The sequence below is a fragment of the Miniopterus schreibersii genome, assembly GCF_964146895.1.
Source record: "Miniopterus schreibersii genome assembly, chromosome: 3".
NCBI lineage: Eukaryota > Metazoa > Chordata > Mammalia > Chiroptera > Miniopteridae > Miniopterus > Miniopterus schreibersii.
Genome location: NC_138103.1, coordinates 73,269,259 through 73,296,835, shown reverse-complemented (window position 1 = coordinate 73,296,835; position 27,577 = coordinate 73,269,259). Strand labels below are relative to the sequence as shown.

Here is a 27,577-nt window from a genome sequence, read left to right as displayed (position 1 = left end):
GTCTTCTAACGAGCACTGTCCAGTAGAAGCTTCTGAGAAGGTAGAATTGTTCTTTCTGTATGTGCACGGTCTGGTGGGGGGCCACTACACACAGTGTAGCTACGGGGCACTTAAAATGTGGCCAGAGCAACTGAATACATTATTTAAAAATTTTTTTAGTTAATTTAAATTTAAATAGCCACATGTGGCTATTCTGACATCCTAGTTCTAGATCATTACCACTGTTGTAACATCTACTGCCTGTTGCATTTTATGTTCCAAAAGAGCACAATTTTGTCAATGTCTAAATATTAAAATTGCTTAGAGTGCAATGGGAAGTTTGGAAGTTAAAACATTGCCATTATAAAAATGACATTTTTATGTGGTCACAAAAGGAAAGAATTTTCATTTCTTTTTGTGAAAACACATATATAATTTGTGGAACTTTTTTTTTTAAAACATATCTTTATTGATGTCAAAGAGAGGAAAGGAGGGGGAGAGAGAGAGAAACATCAATGATGATAGAGTCACTGATCGGCTGCCTAGCCCGCAACCCGGGCATGTGCCGACTGGGAATCGAACCCTGATCGCCTGGATCCTAGGTCGATGCTCAACTGCTGAACCACGCCCAGCTGGGCTGTGGAACTTCTTGATCTTTCATCTGCCTTGATTAAAAAATATCCCAGAAAATCAGCTATCTTAATACACATATATTCATAATTGTATTACTAATTAGATGTTGCCTCAGGTGAAAATGTAGGTTTAGTTAAGGCACTGGTACAGTTCTACTTTTTCTGCTCAAAGGGGAAGTTCACAGGCCATAAATGGCACAAGAAGTAGGAAACTTAGACTTGGGGCCAGCAAAATGCTCATAGTCCTCAGACTCCTATCCTGTGGGACGGGCATGGGTTGGGCATGGCTGGATGCCTCATGGGTGTGCTCTGGGAGGTGCATCCCAATTCTCTGGCACTGCATATTTTTAGAGGAGTTGGGAGAAGACAAATGAGGTCAGAAGACCCTGGGCTTTGCAAGTGGGATGAGCGTCATGCTGGCATAAGAAACCTATTCTTGAATGCCAACTGCTCAAGACTGAATCCCAGCACTAGTATCGGGTGGAGTTCTTGAGGCACTTCCTGCTGAGCCAGGTCACCTGAGGGAGAGCCACGGGGCTCATCCAGTGAACCAACAGGCTGTCTGTCACTTTGGAGCAGTCGTGCTTCATAGACTGAGACAAAATAGTAAAAGCAAGAAGCCTTACAGACAACAGTGTGGTGAGAGCCAGAAGGAAAAGGGGCTGGGGATAGGTAGAGGTGGGCAAAGGGGGGATAACAGGGATGGAAAGAGGCTTCGCTTGGGGTGATGGGCACATGACGCAGCAGGCAGATGATGTGGAGTTGTTCTCTAGAAACCTGGAGTTCACAAAACATTGGTTTTGTGAACCAATGTCACCTCAATGAATTTTTTTTTTAAAAAAAAGCAAGAAGACTTATCAAATTACAGCACATTCTGTACATTGAAAAATATATTTTAAATGATGTATTTGGATACTAGTATTTATGTAATAAATACTAACATAGTAACAGAATTTGTCCATAAAAAATAATCAAATAAAATTAAAAACAGCACATTTCAAAGTTTGTAAATATGTGTGCAATCTGGGGATAGGTCTGATAGAAGAATACAGTCGCTTTATGTGTTTTTAGGACAAGTCACTGAATCATTTTTGGTAATAATCAGATCTTAGAAAAGCAGGACTACAAGAGTACAAATAATAGGACATAAAGATTCTAATTATTTCCTTTGTGGCCTTCTAATGAGAGCAATTTTATCTTTTAAAACTCGAGGAATTATGAAATAAATGAAACCAAACCCCAGTAAGTCATTTCTCTCCTTAAAATTCTGTCATGGTGTCTCACTGCCTGTGCATTAGGGTCCAAGCTCCCTAACATGGAACCTAAGACCCCCTCCTTCTGTTCCTGAGAACCCAGAATGGAGTCTCACACATTGCATGTTAGTTCCTGACACACATGCCCCCAGCCTCTACTGTGGTCCTTGTTCATGGTACTCACTCTGTCAGGAACTACCATCACTGCCACCCGCAGCCTTAGTCAAAATGCACTTCAGGCAGTACTTTCTCTAGGGAGCCTCTCCAGCTTCCCAGACCAGGCTATGTGTTCCTATAAACCCATGTTCTGGTCGATTACTGCACTTGTAGGATGAGTTCTGTTGTTTCTCCTACCAACTGAACAACAAATGTCTTCAGGGAAGCAAATGAGTCCTTTTAATCTCTGCATCCCTAGTACTTGGCAGAGTATTTGCCATGCTAGGCCCTCAGTAAGTGTTTGTTGTAGAAAAGCCACGATGGCATTTTTATGAACACTATTAATAACTCCTCAATCTATGTTAACTGAAGGTGACATAGGGTTCTATCATTTGACAGTGGCAAATATAGACACATACAGTCATTTTACTCCTTATTTACTGATGTTTTAGCCTCAGAGATCCAAAAGCAGGTACGTAGTAAGGGTGAAGCACTGGGGATCCCTCTGAGTGATTTTAGTCAACAGATGATCTGGAGAAAACAGGGAATTGTGTGGAGGGTGGGTCTATCATCCCAAAAGCAATAGCCTCAAAGTGTTCAGATAATGAGGTTACAGACACAGATCTAAACAAAAGTTCTGTCTGAATCTAGCAAAATGACAAACACTGGATGGTAAGGATGTGGACCGAATACCAATTATCTGCTTACAGAGAAGCTGGATGTGTTCAAAGTAGTATTAATATACTCAACCTTTATCATTGCAGACTACCTGCTTACCTGTAATAATTTCTAAAATGAATATCACTTGAATTTACTAAAATATCAATACTCATATATATTAAGGACTGGAAGGGATCTTAGAGGTAATTTGGTACAATATTTTATAGATGAAAAACAACAAAGCCCAGAGAAACTAAACGACTTTGGGGAAGGTTATGTAGGTTAGTTAGGAAGGCCAGGACTTTTTGAATTTTTACTATTAAATTGACTTTTCTGTCTGCTATATACTGCCTAAGAGGAAATTTCACTAATTTTTTCCTAAAATATATTGAGGTTTGCATCCAAGGCCAATAATAATAACATCACTTTAGAAGAACATTACTTTCATAAAAATAAATGTATTTTATTCAGAGATGTTTCATGAACCATTCTCATATGATAGAAAATTTACTTAAGAATAATTCCAAGATTGCTTCTGGGGGAAAATAATTACCAAGCATTAAAATCTTTTGATTTGCATACTGTATAGTTAATGAGGGCTGCATTCTATGTAACTCTTCTGAACCACTATTAATCATGTCACCATTCAGAAACAAATTTAATGAGCCAAGTTATAGTCTCTACAATTAACAGAATTATACTTACAAATATCTAAATTAACTCTGTTCACTAAAATTATCATATTTAACTATGCCACACACTCAATGGGATGAGGCTATCCTTTTGCATACAGCTTTTTCCAATCATAATTTTTTTACATATTTTTTTCATTTTGATAGCCAAAGAACTATATTTTTAGAAAATACAGATTTCAAGAACATATAAAATACAGCAAAGGCAAAACAAGTCCTTAAAAAACCTAATAGCTCTGTGTTTCTTTCCAAACAATAGACTGAACTTAATTTAAACAAGATAATTTCTTTTTGTGGCTATGTGACTAAATTAGACTATGGAAAAGCTATTGGTGTGAGAGCTTCCATGGCTATAATGCTATAGGACAGGGATGTGGGTGTCACATCCCTAGAAGGTGAGCATGGTAAGCATGTGTTAAGAGGAGTTACGGGGCTCCCCCAGGCTTACTGAGGTCATGCCAGGTAGGGGTGCTGGGTAAAGAAAGAATCAGTACACCTCTCCAGCCTTTGAGATTACGTGTACTTACCTGATTTCACCATAATGAATTCATTTGTAGCCATGTCTCTGGGTTACCAATTTGAAAATTTATAACTGCACCAGAGTGAGGTACCTGCAATCTTTGGTGCTGTGCATTGGTAATGGATTGACTTCTGATGCTGCTACAATAAAAGGTATTTAATTTATTGGGCATAAGGGATACTCGAATGTTAAGCAAAGTAACACTGATCATTAAGAAACACTTATATCTACTAATATTGTTTGAAAATGCTTACCCATATAAAATTTCCATTGTTATATAAAGACTTTCATGATGCAACTCCCTGGCTCTTAAATTTTAAAAAGTACAGAATAAAATTATTAATTCTAAATTTTTGTCACTGCTCCTGAGGTTTGTGACTGAAGTAAAAGAAAGAAACACCCCAAACTGGTCATTTATGAAACCATAAATTCAGTGTGAAACCTGCTTCAAAACTACAAATTATTTCAGACAAATAAATATATACGTTCACATTTATAAAAATTTTCCACATTACTCATAGAAACAAGCTTCATAAAATTTACATACTTAATACAATAAAAATCAGTTCTAGTGAAGAGTTAGCTGTTACCTCCTAAATAAAAAGCTCTGTGCTTGAGGTATCACTTTGAGACATGCCAATATGGCACATTTGTAAAACAGCCCGGGAGTCTATCCTAAAAATCCTGCCCAACACATTATCTCTATGAGACTTACTAATAGGCTGAACTAGACCTGTGGTTTTAAACAGGAAGAGATATTTTCATAGTTACAAAAACAAGGAGGCAGGCACTAGAAATGCTATGCTGCATGTCATAACACAATGAAACGTTGTTATAAATATTTTCATTAGCCTCTTCCTGCTGATACCATTCATTTAAAAAAGTCCTAGACAAGACCAATAAATCAGCTTTATATTCTATGACACCCAAAAAAGCCAGAGATTAAAAAACAACAGTGAAGAATATTACTGTCTTCATACATTATCACAGGATATAAAAAGCTATGAGATTTATCAGTGTCAAGAGCAAAACAAAGCATATCCCCTACCTCACTGCATCACTGGAAGGTAGACACTTGATTCAGCAATATCATTAACTGCCAGGTAGAGTACCTTGTGACTGTAGTAAAGCCATTTATAATCAACTTAGTCAAACATACAGAGGCATGAATACCAAAAATGATGTGTTTTGTCTGTACAGATATCCATACTTAGATTAAGTAATAAGCTATTAAGTAATAAGACTGATTCAATACTTTATAATCACAGTACATTAAAAACATATTGCCAGAGGATAAGGGTCCCATATGTGAAAAAAATGTCCATATGAACAAGCCTGCGATTTATTGCAAAGCATAATTATATAGCAAATTCCAAGGAAGGTGAAATGATTTTCAAAACCTAAATTTTAAATGGAATGGCTTAAGCCACAGTCTCAGCTACTTCTTGGAGGTCTCACAGACAGTAGGGCTGGGAGAATGCTTTTCCTTTTTTCTCTTCTTTTTTTCCTTTTTGTGATGTTTTCCCTTTTTTGACTTACTCTTCTTTTCTTTTTTCTTTTCTTTCTTCTGAGACTTTTGTTTCTTTGGTTTTGAAGTGTCCTCGTCAGCAGAAGTGGATGAGTGAGACCTACGGGCGATAGTGAGCACTGACTGACACCTGTGTCCAGCTGACAGCTACACTGAAACGGGGTTTGACCGGCCCTAACCCCTTGGAGCAAGCTGGGGTATAAACACAGAAGCTCACAATGCGCTGCAGATGGTTGTATTCTCTTAAAATACTGAATTTAGAATTTTTGCTATTGGTCACAGAAACTGACAAAACAAATGTCTCTATTCTGCTCAATTCTGATTATGTAAGTTTCATATAGTTACATATAATTTTATATAGTTACATAGTTATAGTTTTATATAGTTATATAAATTATAAATTCAGTAAGGATGAAGATTATTTTTCTGATTTTCAGTTTTTCATCCTATCGTACCCTTCAAAATCTTATAAGGCAAACGAAATTGCATTTATCAAGCCTTTTTGTATACACAATTCACTGTGTATGCAATAACCTATTAGCATATTCCAGCAATTTTCAACCTTTTTCATCTCGTGGCACATAAACTAATTAGTAAAATTTTGCGGACCACCAAAAATATGTTATATTTTTGCCGATCTGACAAAAAAATGGGTATAATTCTAATTCATTTACACTGGGCGGGTATTGTTGTGTTGGTTGTTGTCATTTTTATTTGACAATCTATGGGAAAAGAGGTCAGTGCCCCTGACTAAATAGTCAGGTGTGGCATGTTTTAAAAAACCTTGCAGCGCACCAGTTAAAAATCGCTGGCATATTCTCTTAAAAGAGCAACAAAGAAATGTGATTATATAAAAAGGGTTATAATTATATACCTTAGTATAAGTGGATGAAAGCTGAAAATTAGCAAAATAAAAGCACTTTTGTTCATCCTGTTTTCCTCCCTGTATCTTACGATTTTCCATCACCAATGATCCTCCAGGTTACCCTCTTCCAGCTCCACCCACTCTCCACCACCCCCCTGAAGTCACCACACTGTTGTCCACGTCCACAAGTTCTTTCTCTCTGTTTTTCTTTTTTGCTCAGTCCCTTTAGTGTTAATTCTTTTGATTTTTCAAGGAAAAGTACTTGATCCCTCTAGAAGCTGAGCAATACAGATGAACACTTTCATTTCAAAATAATTTTCAATAGTTGTAAAAGATGCTTTTAAATGAATACTCTATATAAATGAATTAGGGTGATTTATCATTATACTTTGTTTTTCTTATATTACTGTAATACCAAATTGGGGAAAAACCTATAGAAGTCCTTCTTCTAATATTAAAAAAAAAAAGGAAAACAAAAACCAGAAAACCATCTCTTAAGGCCTTGTATGGAGTATGCAACAACCTACCCTTGCCCAAACCCCAAATCTGTATGACTAGACAGAAACGGAGTTAATTTAAAATCAAATAGGCATCTCAAGAGATAGTTGAGGGATCTTGACATTGGAAGTTAAAACTCAAACTAGAAAAACCTGACAGAGACTTAAAGAGGAGAAAAGGTAAACACGAGACTACAAGCTTGTGTCTCGAGACTGGCGTGTGCACTCCGCCCGCCTTTCTTGCTCAGGGACCCGCTTCTGGCTCGGTGAGGCTGTATCCTTTCTACTCCTTGTGGGCTCTGTGAGGCTGTGTCCTTTCTACTCCTTGCGGGCTCTGTGAGGCTGTGTCCTTTCTACTCCTTGTGGGCTCTGTGAGGCTGTACCCTTTCTACTCCTTGTGGGCTTGCTTAAGACTTCAGGCCACTTCCTGAGCCTACCTTCTCACGTGCTCTCTTACTCCCTCTTCCACTCTATTCTTCTCAAATCTTCTCTCTTTTCCTGTCTTAAAGACCCTGCTTGACCTCTGGATTCTGACCAGAGCTGCTGCTTTGGGTTTCTGGTTTTCTCTCTCTCTTACAGATGTCCCCCCATCTTGGTACAGCAACTCTATTAGGTGGTATCATCTCTGCTAAGTGTGCCTAGAAACGTTCACATAGTACCAGGCTCTGTCTGAGGTTTGTGAGGCCCAAGACAGACAGGCTTGAATAAATAATCTGTTACTATAAAACAAGTATATTAGAATTGGAAGAAAATAGTTAATCCAGTTTTTCCCAGGCAAATCACGTTGCTGTGGTAATGCCAATAACTCAACAATAGACTAGTCAGACTACACATTACTACCTTCCTATTAGTTTTTATAGTAAAGTTTATTATTTAACTCCTAGCACTTGAAAGTAAGCTATTCCAATTTATAAAATAGCTGAGATGTCAATTCTTTTGATCTATTTCTTTAACCAGTTAATTTTTAAAAGAGTTGATATAAAAATTCATAGGTGGCTGATGAAGGTTTTGAAAGACTTGAGGAATTTCCACCATGACAAGTGAGTACATAAATCCTATTAATAAATTAATTTTTTAGGCATGACAATATTTTGAAAATACAAATATTTAACCTCCAACTTCATACAAATGTGGACAAAATATATATGTGAAGAATTTAGACATATATTCCTTTAAAAGATTAGCTGATGTTCTAAAACGTAAAACTCTATCATATATAAAAGAAGGGGAGAGGTGTTACTTATTTATATCTTGATTTGTGCCAAGAAGAATATTTAGGTGGCTAAGTGCTGACTTTAGTTTTGATTCTTGAAATGAAAGACTTTTGTTATTTCACTGAAACAAATAAGCATTTAACTCCTATTAAGAAAAAAGTGTTTAATAAGCTGGAAAAAACTTATAATCCATCCTGGATTCACAGTCCTGCTTTTAAAAAAATGATGTTAAATAAATACCTTTTCCTTTTTTTTTTCAACTTGATTTTCTCTTTGCTTTTTGCCTTTTTCTTCTCCTCTTCTTCATTTATTCCTGTGTGTGGAGGGGAAAGAATCAGTCACCATGTGTCCAAATTCTAATATAGTATGTACACATTTTTTGATTTTGGTTGTTGGTTGATGATTTTCACTGGTTAGGATATTGCACTTTTCTTGTAACATTTTCCCCTTTCTTAATTTGTTTTTAAATGGAAGTATAATTGCCATAACACTACATTAGTTTCAGGTGTACAACATCCTGATTCAATATTTGAATGTACTGCCAAACAATCACAATAAATCTAGTTCACACCTGTCACCCATACCCAGTTACAAAAATAGTTTTCCTTTTGATGAAAATATCTACGATCTAATCCCTTATCAGCTTTCAAATGTACAATACAGTAATATTAAATAGTCAAGATGCTGTACATTACATCCCCATGACTTATTTATTTTACAAGTGCAAGTTTGTACTTTTTGACCCTTTTACCCAGTTTGCTCCCACCCCCAATCCTTCCTCTGGCAACCAATAATAATCTGTTCTCTGCATCTATGAGCTTAGCTTTTTGCTTTTCTTTCTTTATATCACACATACAAGTGAGATCATATGGTATTTGTATTTCTCTCTCTGACTTATTTTGCTTAGCATAATGCTTTCAAGGTCCACTGATTATTTTTATTATGCTTTTTATAAGAATTTCAAATACTTCTAAGTATATTGAGTATAAAAACTCTAGTACTTTAATGTTAATTCCTACAGCAAATCAATTTTTGGTGGGCACCAATCTAGGCCTTAAAAAACAAAAACAATACAATCAAGTACAGTTTTTAAATTTTCTTTTTCTAACAAAACTGGGGTCGTGGGATCCTAGGATCAGGATCCTAGGACCATGGGACAATAACAACTGATTTAATATTTATGCCATTGGTATCCTAGAAGGAGAGAATACATACTATTGAGAGAAGGTACTGGGACAGAAAGGGAGGTAAGGTTTCTACATTTTACTTACACTGGTAAAGTGACAATACCAGTAGACTGTGATAAATTATGTATATACAATACCTGGAGTAACCACTAAAAATGCTATGCAAAACACCACAGAAAATTTAAAAACATCATAGATATATTCAAAGACACTGTAGATAAATCAACATGGAATTCTTTCAGTGTTCAAGTAACACTCTAGTTATATCAAAGCACTATAGATGATTCTAAAAAAGAAGGCAGGAAAAATAAAACAAAAATGAAAAACAGAGAGAAGAGGTAAAAAACAAATAAAATGATAATTAGCCCTAACATAAATAATTACATTAAATTTTAAAAAGGGTACCAATTAAAAGAAATTAGCAGAGTGAATTGAAAAATATGACCCATCTATATAATATCTCCAAGACGTTCACCTAAAATATAGGCACACTGATAGTAAAAGAATAGAAATTAATATGTCACACAAACATTATCAGGGAAAGCTAGAGTGGTTATATTAATAGCAGATAAAATAGACTCAGAACAAAGAAAATCACTAGTGAGAGAGACGGACATTATATAACAAAAGTTTCAACCCACCTACAAGCAATACTAAATGTGCATGCACCAAACAACAGAGCTGAAAAATACATGAAGCAAATCTGATAGACTTGAAAGGAGAAATGGACAAATCCACAGTGGTAGTTGGAGACTTCAATATCCCGTCTCAGTAACTGATAGAAACTATACATAAAGTCAAAGATACAGAAGAATTCAGCAACACCATCAATCAACAGAATCTAAACAACCTTTAAAAATACTCTACCTGACAAGGGTAAAATACATATCCCCCCCCCCCAATTGCCTATAGAACATAAACCAAGATAGAATATATCCTGGGCCATAAAACAAACCTCACCAAACTCAAAAGAACTGAAATCACATAGAATATGTCTCTGTCCACAGTGGATTCAAATGAGAAATCAATAACAGAAAGATAACAGGAAAATCTCCAAATACTTGAAAACAAAACAACACAATAATCCACTGGGCAAAGAGAAAGTATCAAGAAAAATAAGAAAATACACTGAACCAAATTAAATTTAAATATAACACATCAAAATCTGTGCACACCGGTAGTTCTGAGAGGGAAATTGCTACTGCTAAATGCTTACTTACAAAAGAAAAGGAAAAAAGTTTCAAATTAATATTCTGTACTTTCATCTCAAGAACCTAGGGGGAAAAAGCTAAATAAACCCAAAGCCAGTATAAGAAAATAATAAAGAACAAGAATTAATGAAATTGAAAATATAAAAAGACACAAATTACCAACATCAGGAATAAAATGGGGGATATCACTACAAACTCTATCGACATCAAAAGGATAAGTGAACACTATAAACAACTCTACAAACATAAATTTGACAACTTAGACAAAATAAAGCCCTTTCTCAAAAACACAAATTGCCACAACTCATCTAATATGAAGTAGATAATTTCAATAACTTTTTAACTACTAAGGAAATTAAAACTGTAATTAAAAACTCCCAAAAAGAAAATCTCCAGGCCCAGACAACTTCACTGAACATTTATAAAAGAATTAACACCAACTTTACAGTCTTATCCAAAAAATAGAAAACCCTTAATATTTTAAGACACTAATGTTACTAATGCCAAAATCAGATTAAAATAGTACAAAATAAGAAAACTACAGACCAACATCTCCCATGAATATAAATAGAAAAATTCTTAACAATATTAGCAAATAAAATTCATATAAATATAGATCTTCTTATTGCATGGCTAGAATCTCCACCACAGTGTTGACTAGAAGTGGGAGTGATATCTTTGCTTTGTTCCTTACATTATGGAAATATTCTGTCCCTTATCATTAAATATGATGTAATCTTTCAGGTGTTTTTTTTTATAGAGATCCTTTATTAGGTTGATGACATTCCCTAGTTTGCTAAGAATTTTCATCAGAAATGGACAATGGACTTACTCAAATAATTTCTGAAAACAGTATAATTATCATATAGGTGTCTTTTTTTAGTCTGTTAAAAATGGCAAATTACATTGACTGACTTTATGTGAAACTAAATCTCTTATTCCTGGGATACACTATACTTGGTTGTAACATATCATTTTTACATATTGTTGGATTCGATTTGCTAAAATCCTTTTAATTGCTTAAAATTCTCTGTGCATTTATGGGAATCTACTTTTCTTGCCGTGCCTTTATCTGGTTTTGTTATCAGGGTAATGATGACCTTAAAAATTGAGTTGGAAAGTATTCCCTTCTCTTTAATTTTTAAAAGATTTTATGTAGAAATGGTATTATTTCTTCTTTAAATGTTTGGCAAAATTCATGAAAGCCAATAGGCTATGGAGATTCCTTTGCTGAAAGTTTTAAAATTGAACATTTAACTTCTTTAATAAATGCAGGCGACTCAGTCTATTTCTTTTTGAAACTTTTGGTACTTTGTATCTTTCACATATCCATTTTACCTAAGTTGTTTAATTTACTTATTAAAATTCTCTTATTTTAGTATCTGTATAATTTGTAGTATTGTCTTTTCTTTAATTTCTGATATTGGTAATTTATGACTTTTTTAAAACCTGATTTCTTTGGATAACAATTTTTCAATTTTATAGATCTTTTTAAAGAACCAGCTTTGGTTTCACTGATTTTCTCTATTGTTTTTCTATTTTCCATTTCCTTTTTTTCATCTGTATTATTTCCTTTCTTCTGTCTGTTTTATTCTTCTTTTTCTTGTGTGTTTCAGTAGGAGCTGAAAGTCATAACTTTGAGACTTTTCTTCTTTTCTAATCTAGGCATTTAGTGCTGTAAATTTGCCTCTAAGTACAGCTTTAGGGGTATCCCATAAATGTTATGTTGTGTTCATATTTTCATTCATTTCAAAAAATATATATATTTTTAAAATATATCTTTATTGATTTCAGAGGGAGGAAAGGAGAGGGAGAGAGAGAGACAGAAACGTCAATGATGAGAGTCACTGATCGAGCCTGCAACCCGGGCATGTGCCCTGACCGGGAATTGAACCCCGATGGCCTGGATCCTAGGTCAACGCTCAACCGCTGAGCCACGCCCAGCCGGGCTCAAAATATTTTTTTTTAATTCCCTTTTGCTTTTTTGTTCTTTGACCCATGGGTTATTTAGAAGTATGTTAAATTACAAATATTTGGAAAATTTCCAGGAAGCTATTTGTTATTGATTTCTAATTTAATTTTCCTGTGGATAGAGAGCATGCTTTGAATAACTGGAATCCTTTAAAATTTATGGAGACTTGATTTATAGCATAGAATAAGGTCCATCTTGGTAGATGTTCTGCATGCACTTGAAAAAAAAGTATATCCTACTGTTGTTTGGTAAGGTGTTCTATAAATGTTAAATAGGTGAAACTGGTTGACAATGTTATTCAAATCTTCTATATATTTTCCGATTTAATGTCTGCTTGGTTCCATCAATTATTGAGAAAGGTGTGTTGAAATCTCCAACTATAATTGTGGATTTGTGTATCCACAAACATTTTCCCTGGTAGTTCTATTAGAGTCTTGCTTCATATATTTAAAATTTTGTTATTAGGTACATCAACAGTATTTTTATGTCCTCTTGATTAACTGACCCTTTTATTATTATGAAAAATACTCTCTTTACCCATAGTAATACTTTGTTTTGAAATCTACTTGATCTGACATTAAAATAGTCACTTTAGCTGTATCTTGAGTAGCTGTCTTTTTTTTTTTATAGCTGCAATAAGTTCAGAATGACTAATTGTAAACATGTTCTTCCCCCCTTCCCCCCAAAAAGGTTGAAAAACTAAGAAAACAGAACGGTAGCTATGGGAATAATTACCACGGTCATTTAGGATGATGAATAAGGAGTCTGCTGACTAGATTATATAGAGAAATTAGTTCTAATAGAAACAAAACAATCCTAGAATTCAAGAAATACTTCTGCCGAGCCATCTACCCTTAGGAACAAGCAGTACAGCCAATAGGATATGAGAATCCAAGCACTGAAGACAAAAGTTTATTTTAGAGAGTTCAGTGTTTCTATGCTACCACCCTTAAAGTGATTGCACTGCTATTGACTGAAGTTCTTTCTGAGACAGGATGTCGAAATGTACACAGGCACAGCAGGGAAAAGAATTTGAGTTTTTGCACAATAATAATTTCTTGTAAAATGATAGAACCAACCTTTGGAAGACAAACCAGAAGGCGAGAAGGTCCTGTGTACTTCAGCGCTTAAATTTTGTAACAATCAGCAACAGTGGTGTCTTTATGTAACGCGGAGGAGTCGAGGTTAGGACGCAGTGTGCTTACACAGAGATTCGGGATAGAATGGAGGATACGTCTCAGCCACTAGCTCTTTGTTTGCATATCTGTCACCAGGTTTGTAGCTGCTCCAGCTACTTTTAAACACCTGAGTAGGCAGCTCCAAACCCAGACCCATTAATCTAAATTTCCCATTCCCTTTGTAACCTCTGACTACTTAGCAACTATCTTTTATAGCTGTCTTATAAAAAGTACTTTATGAGCCAAATATTTACTCCAATTATTGTGTGAATTCATTTAAGCCCTATCTTTATAATGCTTGAAGCCACCATTGTAAGTTATTCATTTGAGTCTGACTCCAGCAGTTACTGAAGGAAAGGAGAGCCAATTACGGTAATATGCAAATACCTGATTTTGGCATTTTGTCCTATGGAATTTTCAGTGTCAACCATTTTTAAATAAGATCAAGTATAAATTTAACATAAAACTCTTTTAAACACGCAAAACAAAGTGAACAAGCAAAAAAACAAACTAGGCCAAAAAAATTGTCAAAATACATTTCTTTTCTGGGCTAAATGAAAAAATACTGTAAAGTATTAAGGGATGAAAAACAAGGGGAGGACTACAGGTATTTCCTAATACCAGGCGGATGGCTGATTAACATTAAGTAACACTCGGTTAAACAGAGTATGGAAAAACCCATACTCTTGAATTTCTTGGGTCCTTTGTAAATACTGAAATTCTTTTACCTTGACTTTATGCACACTGTAACATAAATAGGTCTTTTGATACTTGCTACTACCATGTACAATTCCAAGGTTTCTTCAGGAAGTTCGAAACACAGTATAAAATATTAACAAGCTTCCTGAAGAACTGCAGTGCCACTAGACAGCAAGCATGTTCACACACGCATGCACTCGCACACACACAATGAGTCAGTAAGAACTTATGATCCTTGCTGTGCATTGATTGATTGATCTTTTCCTATTTGTAGCACCAGTGACATAATTTCCTAAGGAGGCACAGGTCCCAGGTTGCTAGAGCATAATAAGGCAACAAAGCTTGTTCCCATCCATGTCAAGTCCTGCTCTCACATTCTCTAAGCATCAAAAATTTATATATGTCACTTAGACTTTTGTTTGTTTTAAATGAAAGATATTAAATCTTTGAAATATTTAAATAAAAGATATTAAGATATTAAATGCATTCAAAAATATGCACATTATATAATAGAAGCAAATACACACACACACACACACACACACACGAGGCAAAATAGAAAACACAACATACACAAAATAAGTTTTGAGTCTTGTTTTTTTTTGGTGACATTTCTCTCTCTTCCCTTTCATGACTATTTCATAATAGCAGAACAACTATTTACATAAATACACTAAGAATTCTTTGCTTTCTCCTGCCTCACTATTTTTATTCTGTCATTAAAACAAACAACAAGATAGTTGGTACAAGAGCTCTCTACCTCCAAGGACCAAAGGAAGGATTCAAGGAACCCTCAGGACTGCCTGAAGGATGCGGGAGGAGAACTCACTTCACGAGTGGGTGTTTTAGAGATCTGAGCCACATCAGAGAGCCATCAATGGACTAAGAACCACAACCTGCACACTCTCTTCTTCCGCGTACTTAGGAACCAACCTACTGTTGATTGGGTAGGGGTGGGTCACCGGGCTTGCATTAGGTGACCATGAAATAAATATGGGTCCCTTTTATAACACTTTATTGTTGGATCTGCATGACATACAGAATGAGCACTGTTCTGGGCAGGAGTCATGAGGCTTGGAAACGAGTTCTGAGCCTTCAGGTGACCATGTGTAAGCACCTCTTTTTAAGAAGCAGCAAAGCTAGATGGAGTTCGTCATCCTCAGTGTGAGGTTAGAGGAAAGCCGGTTCTACTAAAGAAGGTCTACTAACTACTCCTTATCCTGGAGACTGTAAGTGAATCTCCTCCCCCTCTCCCAGGGTGGATCAGTCCCATGTCTTCGGATTGAACAATGGCCTCTAGAGTGAACCACCCCACTACTCATGGTGGGAGTGTTCTTTATCCTTCCAGACTATGGGATGAGGGGGAAAAGGTCAAGAACCAAGGGACTGGGTGATCTTTAAGGCTGGAGGGCAGCATGTTATAACGAAAACAGCACAGGACCAGTAGCCAAGAAACCTGGATCGAGGTGCTGGCTTTACTGAGACCAGTTAGTGGTTTGAGGAAGTTACTTGTCCCCATTTTCTTTTTCTATACAACTAGGTGTTTAAACTACCCATTCTCTAAGATCCTTCCTAATTCTAAAATTTTATGCATTTTTTAAAAAACAGGGCAGTGCAGATGGATGGGGTAGAAACTGTCCTTGTGGAATGGATGAGCCTAGGCTTTCTCTCCGAGCAACTTGTTCTGCTCCTACGTGGTTTGGCTGCTCGCCATGCGTGGGATCTCTCTGAACCAGCACCCAGGCATTCTCTCCTTCTCTCGCCTATTTCCTGCAGTCCATGTCTTCCCTTCTGGGTGGACTCCCTTACTCTGGCAGAAAACCCCTGGAATAAGGGGATGTGAGAGGTAAATTTTTTGGAGACTCTGAATGTCTGACAATGCCTTTATTCTACTTTTACACTTGGTTGATAATTTGGTTGAGTGTATCATTCTAATTTGGATAGAATTTTCCTTCAAAAATGTGAAAGCATTATCCACATCTTCTGGCTTACAAGTATTGCTTTAGAGAAGTGCAGAGCCATTCTGACTCCTGATGCTTTGCCTATGACCTGTTTTAGCCTTGGATCCGGAAAGTCTGAATGACACTCTCCTTGTTTCCTGTGATATGAAGTTTCATAAATGGTGTGCCTCTGTGTGAGTCTATTTTTAACACCATGCTTGGTACTTATTGAATCTTTCTGTCTGGAAGCTAATGTCCTTCATTCTTGGAAATAGTTTCTGTTTCCTCTTTCTGGGACTCGTCTGAATGAAGTATATACTCATATGCAATGTCACTCTTGTCTGCCCCCTCTGGGATGCTCTCCCCTTTCTGCCTTCTCACTTGTTTCAGTACCCTGCATCTGATCTCTTCACTTACTTTCACTGGATATAATATGGAAAGCTTACAAAAATTTAAAGTGTTTATTGTTATCTGTTTATCTAAAATGAGTTTAACTTTTTGTATTTCTCTCATTCCATGCCCAAACCCATATTCAAATAAATTGCATTTGCTTTTGTGTGACACCTACCATAGGGCATCTTGTAGTTTACAAAGTATTCTCATATACAGCATCACATTTTATTCCTAAAAACTCCATTGCAAGGCCAGGCCATTTTATACACAAGTTGGGAAAGAAATGGTTAAACAGTAAGTCTGTAATATCTCTTCTCTTTGATGGGAGAGGGGGCAGGAAAGAAATTTCTTTGTACACATGCTAATTACAGACTTCCAGGAAAAAAATGGATGGTACTGGCTAGCTAGGAAACACTTTTTGGGAGGGGGAAGATGGGAGTGACTTAATAACAGAAATATATTTTCTCACAGTTCTGAAAGCTAGAAGTCCATGATCAAGCTGTTGGCAAGAGAATAATTTACAGACTGTTTATGGCAGGATGTACTTGGTTTGTCTAAGATTGCTTATGGTTAATAATGCTGGAATCTATGGATGTATGGGGCAAGACTCCCTGGAAAATGCCCCTATCTGGGCATAAAATAGAGACGCTTCATGATTAAAATGACTTTCTTCTGTGTAAGTACTATAGAAATGTCTTATGTTAATCCCACTAGAGTGGGCTCTGAAGTAGAAAGAAAATGCCCGGGGGCTGTGGTGGCCTCCCCAGAGCTCGCGCTGCTTTGCCTATGCCTCACGGTCATTTCTATGCCTGTGCTCTTAGCAAAGGTCGATGCTAGCTAAGACCTCTGATTTGATTCAGTGCCATCTGCAACCCAATCTTGTGTTTTCCACATGGAAAGGGAGGTTCAGAGTGGTTAAGTGACTTACTGAAAAGTCACATGCTAAAAAATGGCCAAATGGGGCCAGAAACCAAGTCTTAAATCAGACTCTTCGTCCCATGTGACGCGAGCTAGGGTGACGGAGAAACAAAACCTGGGTTCTGGGATCAAAAGCAGACTTGCCTCCTGGTTCTGAAACTGATCAGCCGTTAGATTTTGGGCGGATTCCTTACTGCGTTCCAAGCCCGTCTCCTTACCTGTGCAGTACCTCTCACATAAGACATCTTCATGATAAATGCAACAGAACAAGAGGGAAGCGCCACACAGGAGCAGCACATCTACAAGCACTTGTGAAGGACGGAGAGGGGTGCCGCTTACTCTTTTCTTGCAGCGCCTGCCACTGGTTCAGCTCCTCATTCTCTTCGTCGCTCTCTTCACTGCTGGTGCTGCTGACGTCCAAGACTATGTCCCTCTTGGGGTCTACGCGCAGGAAATTGCGGCATTCGAACGTCAGGTGGCCAGCTAAGTGGAACGAAACACGTGAAGGACAAAATGGTAGACAAGGTACATATTTTTTGTTTTGTTGCCTCGTGGTAAGCAATGAGTTACAATTTTAATAATATAATGTTTAGTTTTAATGTTTACTCAGAGGTGGTATTTTGCTTTCCCTGAAAGCAAGGCTCAGAGAGAGAACTTTTCCTTTCTTCATCAGGGCTTCTAATTTAATAAGCACGTTTTCTGGGTGCTGAATCGCTGTATTTTCCCTTTCTATACACTAAAGGAAATATTCTCATACTTAGGAGTTTATATTTAATCCCCTTCTCACATCTTTTTCTTTTAGCTTTACTATTACACTCATGCAATTACATAGCTTTCATATAATGAACAGTACCATAATAACATAAAGAATGTGCTCTTCGAAAAACACCTAAAAATTTAATTCTGACATCATTCACCCCCTAAAGATTCTTTCTATAAGAAAACTACAGCAGTTGCCTACTTATAGCATGATGTGATTTTTAAAAAAAACAAATATTACAAACAGCAGCAAAGTACAGGGAATATAACCACTACCCAAGTGCCAACCGCCCCCATTGGCATTTTGTCCCATTCACCCGCGGGTTTGGGACGGGAAAGGCCTGCGCGCACCCAGAGCCGGAGAGCTTGCCCCATCCTTGGGAACCCGGCTTAACTCCGTTCCATTCTTTGTGTCTGCAGTAGGTGGGAGACTGAGGTTGGTGTCCATCTTTACCAAATAGCATACTGTATTATTATTTTTTAAATCATAAACTCAAGCTCTGGCCAGTGTGGTTCAGTTGGCTGGAGCGTCCCCCATGCTCCAGAAGGTCCAGGTTGGGTTCTGGTCAGGACACATACCTGGGTTGTGGGTTCAGTCCCCAAGTGGGGGCATACAGGAGGCAGCCAATCAATGTGTCTCTCTCACATCGATATTTCTCTCTCCCTTCCTCCCTCTCTAAAATAAAATTTAAAAATGACATCTTTCAAAAATAATAAAACACAAACTCAGTTATATTTACCTATCATTCTGCAACTTGTTTCTGCCCCTTACATTATATTTTGTGCTGTATCTATGTTAACATAAGTAGATGTAATTATCTCATTTTACCTGATGAATAATGTTCCATTGTATAAAAAAACAATACTTATTTATCCTTTCTGCTACTGATGGGATGTCAGGTTGCTTCCAGGCTTGTGCTATTATAAATATGCTGAAGTGAGGAGCTGTTCTTGTCTCTGTGCACACAGAGCAGTTTCTCCAAAGCAGCAGCTTTCAAATTTTGTTGACTATGACGGGATGATGGTAAAAAATAACAATGCAACCAAGTATACTCACATACACATGCATATGCAGATAGACACTAAGAGACAAAAATCCAGTTACATGAAGAGTGACTATATTTGATATTCAAAAACACCAGTGCTGACCGTGACCACATTGATTTCACAACCCACAAACGATTCACCACAGCTCTGTGCTAGGGTTTATTTCTAGTTTGCTCTTACTTATACAAGAGCATCTCCCATTAGCATCCCAATAGGGCAGGGCCCTGGGCCTTGTTTTTAACCCCCTGCACCCTGCCATCTGAGGAAAATAGATGTTCAAGAACCCTGGGTTCAGCAAATAACCTCAAGACTTACCTCTTAGTTTCCGCTTTCCTTTGGTTGCTGCCCTGAGTGTCCTTGAGTTTCTTCCTAGCATACTAATATATCTAAAACATGTACTGAAGGTTTTAGTTGTTTCCAGGAAGGTCCAATCTGCCATACTGCTGGAAACAAGGTTCTTCTGGTGTGATTTCCTACCAAGTGATCACTCGGAAGTGTTCTCTTTAGCTTCCAGCACAGGGAGTTTTCAGACTATGCTTTTGTTGATTTCCAAATTTATTGCACTATCAGAGAATGATATCACCGTCTACATATAGTACATTTAGGAGGAGATTTGATATGTTTTTTAAAAGAACATACATCACTATTTGTTGAATAGGGTTCTATGTCTGTTTTGTTGTTCAAATCTTCTCCATCTTATTTTTTTGTCTAATAACTTAGGACAGTGACATGTTTAAGCACCTCTATCATAGCTTTGTTCATTTCTTCTTGTGATAGTTTTTGCTACATGTATTTTGAGATTAGTAAGCACGTTTAAGATCATTATGAGTTTATCTTCATGGTGGATTGTTCTTGACTCTCTCTCTATCCCTAGAATTGCTCTTGCCTCAAAAGTCTGAAATTAAAATTGCTCCACTTGTGTTTTTTGGTTGTTATTAGTTGAATCATACGATGTTACAATTTTTATGAGTAAACAAGCTGAATATCAACAATATTCAACCTAATATCTGTTCTTTTTCCCTATCCCTTCATTTTGAAATTTTCTATGTAGCTTTTAGTTTTCTATGTAGTTTTATTAATAATGACCTGTAAATGGACTTAAGTTTCTTAATGTAATGTGCTACCAGACCAGTTTTTAATGTTACTTTCTTAGCTTGGAAAAATGGTTTCTGCCTCACTGGCAGTACCCTCATAAATGGGATTAATGCCATATGAAAGAGACTCCAAAGAGGTTGCTAGCCCTTTCTCCCACATGAGGATGAAACAAAAGTCTGTGACCTGGAGAGGGCCCTCCTGATAGTGCTGGCACCCTGATCTGGGACTCGCAGCCCCTGGATCTGTGAGCAATGCACCTCTGCTGCTGGTAAGCCGCCCAGCCTGCAGTATTCTGTAAAGCAGCCCACATGAACTGAGGCAGTTCCTACTTCTCTCGTGTCAGTTTCTGGGAAACAGACACCTCACAGGCCCTTCCACGCTTCCTATTCCTCGCTACCGGGCTGGAATCTACAGTCTGCCTCATGACCCACAGCTCTACTCAAACTAGTCTTGCTAAGACAGGCAAGCATCCTACCTGGCAAATCCAATGAGCATTTCTCAGTCCATTTCTTACAAATCTTATCTGACAGTGCCCCTCAGTGTCAAAAACGTCTTTGCTCCTCCGGCGGACGTGAGGCTGCCCTCTCCTCTCCGCCTGGTCGCTTCTCCTCAGCTCGTGCCTATACATTTTACTCCATGTGTTGATACTGAACTCCACCAAGAGTCGCTTATTGACTGTCCCAAAATTTGCTTCTATAACATCATGCAGGCCAAAAATTGTAGGTGTGGAAAAAATAATGAGTGGTTATTTCTATGAAACAAAGCTATACTTTTGGAGAGCCTTGATTTAGATGAATTTGAAACTGCTTTGAAAAGGCAGTTTTCAAAATAGGCATTGGCAAGGGGATTGTAAAAGATGAGGGGAGGGGGATCTAAAACAATGAAAAAAATGTTCCTGTTTCTCAAAGGGGGTGCCATTGGTATTTGGAGCCAGACAATTCTTCATTGTCCAGGAATATCTTACACATTGCAGGAAATTTATAATCTCTGGACCCTACATACTAAATGCCATACTGATCCCCACCCCTATAGGTAACTAAAAAAAACACTCCAGAGATTTCTAGAAGGTTGTATCACCTCCCAGTTGAGAACTAATGATAGAAGAATTTTGCACTCAGATTTCTTTACAACTATCTTAACTGCTTTTCTATCTTTGAAGAAACAAGCTATAAAAGTGGAAAATGCATTTCAGATATGATTTGCAGTCAAAAGACTGTAACATCATAGGCAAAGACAAGGTTGTGACTATGTCAGTAGATTAGGATTTTAAGTTAAATACAATATTAAGGGTATTTAGGTATGTTTTTATTTCCTGCTTCTGTGATCATATGCTCAACTAGAGTCTACTGTACTGAACTTTTATATTCTGAGAACTATCATAATTATTTGACACATGTATTCATGAACAAAGGCTTAGTGTGTCCTTGTAGCTTTTTAATATTCAGAAGTTGCCAACTTCAAAAGAAAATCAAATAAAACTCATTATAGGTATAACTATTCTTCTAATTTTGCTGAGGAAACTGCCACGAAAAAGTGAGACCCATGCTACTTAGTAGCACACTCATTCTTAACTTGAAACTTTATAACCACTATTGACACACACTGACAAAATATTTTTTCCTTTAATTTTCATTTATGATTTTAGAGGGAAGAAGGGGAGAGAGGAAGGGGGGAGGAAGAGAGAGAAATATCAATTTGTCATTCCACCTATTTATGCATTCATTGGTTGCTTCTTGTATGTGCCCTGACTGGGGTCAAACCTGCAACCTTGGCATATCAGGATGATACCAACCAACTGAACTACCGGGCCAGGGCTGACAAAATATTTTTCAATCAAGTATTAACATCTTAAAAATTGTATAATCAAAATACTATTTCCACAATAAAGGAAAATACTCTTTGGTAACTGACTGATGAATATCCACATTTTTAGGTGTTAAAAACAGTCAAAGGATCTTGTTGACCTTTCTCTTACCTCTATTAGGAATACAAAGGTTCTGCCTCCAAATAACAGATAATTTAAAAAATTTAGTTTCTACCAGAAAGACCTGTAAACGGAGAAAACCCTCACCTCTAAAGGTGTAAGATGTAAGTTTAACCCAGAAGGGAAATATTACTAAATTTTTCCACAGAAAACAAATTAGAAGTTATTTAGTAACTTCATCACTAAAATCAATGATTGAATAATCGAACAGAAGGAACTCAACTTGGAAGGCTGTCAACACTACTTCCTTACTTGGCTTCTCTAAAATAAAATTCTAATTACTACAGGTGCTTCTATTAATGTCTAAAATAAAATAGCAATGAGGAGACTAGATCAACAAATATTTAAAAAAATATATTTTAATTGCTTTCTTACAAGTCTTAAAAGAAGTTCAAGTAGATAAACTGGTATTAATAGACAGCCTTGGAAATCTATTCTGGATTTGAAGTAAATACAGAATTTACATGTAATATAGTCAGTTCTTAGGTCTTGAATAAAGAAATGAGACATTGAAATTAGCAAGGATTTTAAGAAAATAAAACAGAAATAAATATAAACAAGTTTAAACAATGGAAAAGATTTCATTGCACTCATTCTTTGCACTAAGTACATTCTTCAGAAGTTTTTGTTTATATGAAGAATATGCGTACTCATGTACCTACTCTGTTAGCTGAAAGCCCTCCTTGAGCCAGGTTCCACCTTGGCTTGGAGGCATGTGACTTGGTTCTCCCAGTGGGCTTTTATTCTGAATCCTCTAATGAAGATCTACGGCCAACGAGCTTTTTTATCACATGTTCTTGCATGGAAATCTTTTTTTTTAATCACCTTTATTTTATTAAAAAAGAACTTCTATGAATTGGAGCATTAACAATAATCCAGAATCATTTGTATGGCCTCCAAACAACTTAAAAAACAGCAAATGCTATTCCAGCTATTATCAAGCCTTAGGGATTGTTAATTTAACTAGAGGAACCATTGTTTATAGTACATAATTACACATTCTGAGTATATAATTGCACTTGTTAAAGCTTACTTTTACATTCCATTGATCATAATGGAGATTAATGATCATTTAAATCAAATTTTGTCAGTGAGCAGAAATTCTAGGCCCAATTTCACCCTTATAAAGAGTAAATTCAATAAACAGGAAAGTGCTTCACAAATAATTATCCTTGTTTTTCCCTCTTCACTTAGTATCTGGAAGGATAAGGTGTTAAAGAATAAATATATATGTACTTTTTGGGGGGCATACACTTTCTCCAGACCCTTGAATCTATTACTCCACTTGTACCTCATGGCATCTTTGCTACTCACCAGCTATATAGTCACCTGTCTCTGAGTCCATAGCAGGAAATAAAAGTGAATATTCAGTGCTGACAGATGAACTTCTGAATCATCTGCAAACCTAAGCTAAATAACAGGGCTAAAGGACTGTCTGTGCCCAGGGCTGAAATCTGGATGCTAAACCACACTGCCCAATGATGCAATGATTCACTGCATTCAGTTATTTCTTAATACTTACGGTAGCCGCATTTTTTACAGCCTGCTCGAACACTATCCTTGTTGCAACCTAAAATACAAATGGATAAAGTTTTAGGAGACATATAAAGTAAAAACATAAAAATTTCATCACATGAAAAACCTAAGAAAACCACTTAAAGAATTTATTTCTTAAAAAAAAAAATCATCTCAACCCAGTTTAGTAACACTACTCAATTATTATGGTTACCAGGAACTACTGTAAAAGCCAATTTACTCACATTATTTCCTTTGACAAATACTTTAAGAACTTTCTTTTCTTCTAATTCAACAAATGCAGTATTATAGTCAAGAGCTTAAACGCTCCTCTGATTCTACAATACTGAGGAAGAAATTCCAGGGTACCTTGCTTGGCCTGTCCCTCAAATGTAAAATAAATAATTAACTAGATATATATGGGTATTCAGGTTAATGTATGTTTTAATGCTTTCCCTTAGAAGAAAAGAAATATGACTTTCTTAAATAAATTGATGAAATTCCAGAAAATTAATTTCTGGGTATTGTAAAAAACATCTCAATTCAGCACTCAAATGATGACAAGAGAAAACAACTAGTCACATATTCAGTCTGATCAATGCTTAGAAATACTTACAGTATCCTGTATAATTACTGGTACATGCAGGTAATATTGAACGTACAAATAATAAGTGAAATAAATTAAAACTGAATTTTATTATAATAAATATACATAATATAAAATTTGCCATCTTAACCATTGTTTAAAATGTTTTTATTGATTTCAGAAAGAGGAAGGGAGAGGGAGAGAGAAAGAAACATCAGTGATGAGAGAGAATCATTGATCAGCTGCCTCCTGCATGCCTTCTACTGGGGATCTAGCCTGAAACCCTGGCATGTGCCCTGACTGGGAATCGAATCATGACTGCCTGGTTCATGGGGTGACACTCAACTACTGAGCAACACTGGCTGGGCCCATCTTAACCATTTTTAAGTGAACAATTCAGTGGCATTAAATACATTCAAAATGTTGTACAACCATCACCACTATTTTCAAAATTTCTTCAGCATCCCTAACAGTAGCTACCCATTAAAAAATAACTGACCATTCCTCCTTCCCTCCAGCCCCTGATAATCTCTATTCTATTTTCTGTCTCCATGAATTTGCCTATTCTAGGTATCCCATATGTGTGAAATCATACAATGTTTGTCCTTTTGTGTCTGGCTTATTTTATTTAGCATAATGTTTTCAATGTTCATCCAGATTATAGCACATTGTCAGAATGTCATTCCTAGTTATGGCTGTATAATATTCCCTTGTCTGTATATACAGCTGACACTAATTTTAACTTCCAATAAGGACTTCCATCAACCAATCAGAGGGCCAGTAGAGTATTACTCTATTTCCTTAATGAAGGGCATCTTACTCCTAGATCCTTCAAATAGAGATATCATCCCAATTTAATAATAAAGTTCATACAGTACAAATATAAAAGTGTTTATTTTAAAAGATCATTTTCAAACCATTTCTTTTGTTATGAAGTCAAAACATTAGTCATTTCCCCCAAATCCCAATTTTGCTTTAAAATATACATTACTGAATTGTTCTAGTAAAAACAGTCAGTTCAGCTACAACGCTTGTTTTAAAAATACAAGTTTGTTCCAGTGCAACTGATAGAAGAGAGAACAATGTGAGCATGACATGACTTTTTGTCCATGAAAAACACGAGGTAAATGCAGAAAACTCCTCATTCAGTTGCTCTGAGCCTCGTAAGAACATACAGCATACACACGCCGACACAACTTAAACCATTTCTAGCAACCTACGCTCAACACATGTGTTGTGAGCAGTGCCCATACACATCTGGTGTGACAACTTTCCATCTGATTTCATATCATCACCTCCCTACCATTACTTTACAACAACTCGTAAACTGCAAACTTCAGGTCTTTTAAAGAGAGAGTGCCCTATTTATTGTAGTATTTATGTATCTTTTAATCAATTAACATGTGCAATATTATACTACTATTTTCATCAGGTTCCTATTATTTACTGATGTATCACTGATGAAGGTTTTGAGTATTGTGCCCAATCTCATTTTTGTTCTCCTACATGTTGTGGTTTTTATTGCAGAGAGGAACACATATGATGCACTGGGCAGAACTGTGGAATAAAACTGAATTAATAATAAAATCTGAGGCTCTTTCAATATGAAATAATTGCATGTTGGAAAAAAAGCTCAGAGAATCCAAGTCAATGTTAAGTCTGTTTCCATAGAAACCCAAGATGCTGAATAACACTGAATAAAGCTGTGCTAAACGCACCATTACCATTTCTACAACAAACTAAAAATGTTGTAATAAACAGATCCAAAATGATCTCATCTGAACATGTATTAGAAATCAACTCATTTATGACTAAAGACACTGATAAAACTTGTCATCCAAGTATCTCATATTTTTCGAAAAACAAAATATAAAACTTTTTCAGAGCAGGTCATCTTTAACAAAGTTATAAATTTTATAAGAAAGGCAAATATAACAAGAACTCTAGATAAAGTAACTTTATTTCCTCACCAGCCTTTGGTTAAATTAAGATATTAAGCTTTATTTGTCTATAATTGTTATGACTGCCTGGCCAACGAAATGCTTCTACCTGTAACTTCAAAACTGATGCAACTAACACAATAATCTGAGACAAGTGACACAGGGAAGTGGGGACAGTTAATTCATTCTGCTGGCAGGATCCAGTTCCTAGTGGCGGTGATGGTACCGGGGGCAGCAGCCCTAACCAGGCCTGGGTCTGTGCAGGATCCTGCCTAAGGGTTCCCCTGGTCTTATCTATTTTCTGAGCCTTATTTTCCAGCCTTTGCTTAGATTCTGTGAGCTTCCTGATATCTTTCCTTTTCCCCTTAAATTAACCAGTTTGGTTGCTTGGAATAAGAACTCTGCCAATGCAATTGTAGACACCCAAAATCCATGTCAAACTGAGTAGTGAGGCCATATTTTGAGGCCCTTACTCCTCAAAATGTTCCTTTATAATCATGACTTATAATACAAAAAAAGCCTTGAATAAAAACTTATACATCTGACTACATAAAAAAATATGAATGACAAAGACTACCAAAAGCAAACTCAAAAGACACAGGAACACTAGGAAAAACATATTTGCAACTCATAGCACCAATAAAGGATATTTATCTCTACCATAAAAATCCCAGCAAACCTTAAGAAAAAGACCGATGACCAATTTCATGAAACGTAGTAAAAGAAAAAGATCAATAACAAATAGGGAAAAAATGGGCAAAGAAACTGAAAAGAAAGTTCACAGAAAGGAAGTAGGAACAATTTTGAAACATATGAAGAGATGCTCAGCCTTATTCATAATAAGTATTCGTGAAAATCTATACTGGGATTCCACCCTCACCAGAATAGGAAAGGCTGAAAAGGTTGAAGAGGGCATCGGGGGACCCACTCCTGCACATTGTAAGAGTCAGTTAGTACCATCTCCATGGAAAGCAAGCTGACAAAATCTCCCAGAACTCTAAACGTGCACACTCCTGTGACCCAGCACATCCGCATCTGGGAATTCACCCTCCCAACTTACTTGCACAAACAAAGACTGACTTATGTACAGAGTTATTTGCTGCAGCATTTTTGTAATAGTAAAGGAGTAGAGATAATTTAGACAAACTATGGTAGGA

The 27,577-nt window shown here is 36.5% G+C and overlaps 1 protein-coding gene across 1 annotated transcript in view; it reads right to left on the bottom strand.

Moving 5' to 3' along the window:
• Window positions 1–3,120: 3,120 nt before the first annotated feature.
• SREK1IP1 (SREK1 interacting protein 1) overlaps window positions 3,121–27,577 on the bottom strand; it is a 29,340-nt gene continuing 4,883 nt past the window's right edge. Inside the window, exons 2-5 of the mRNA XM_081133223.1 lie at window positions 23,902–23,949; window positions 17,834–17,977; window positions 8,237–8,309; window positions 3,121–5,520 (exon numbers count right to left, since the gene is read on the bottom strand). Of these exons, the coding sequence (XP_080989349.1) occupies window positions 5,331–5,520; window positions 8,237–8,309; window positions 17,834–17,977; window positions 23,902–23,949 (455 nt within the window). The 3' untranslated portion in view covers window positions 3,121–5,330. The remainder of the gene's footprint in view (window positions 5,521–8,236; window positions 8,310–17,833; window positions 17,978–23,901; window positions 23,950–27,577) is intronic.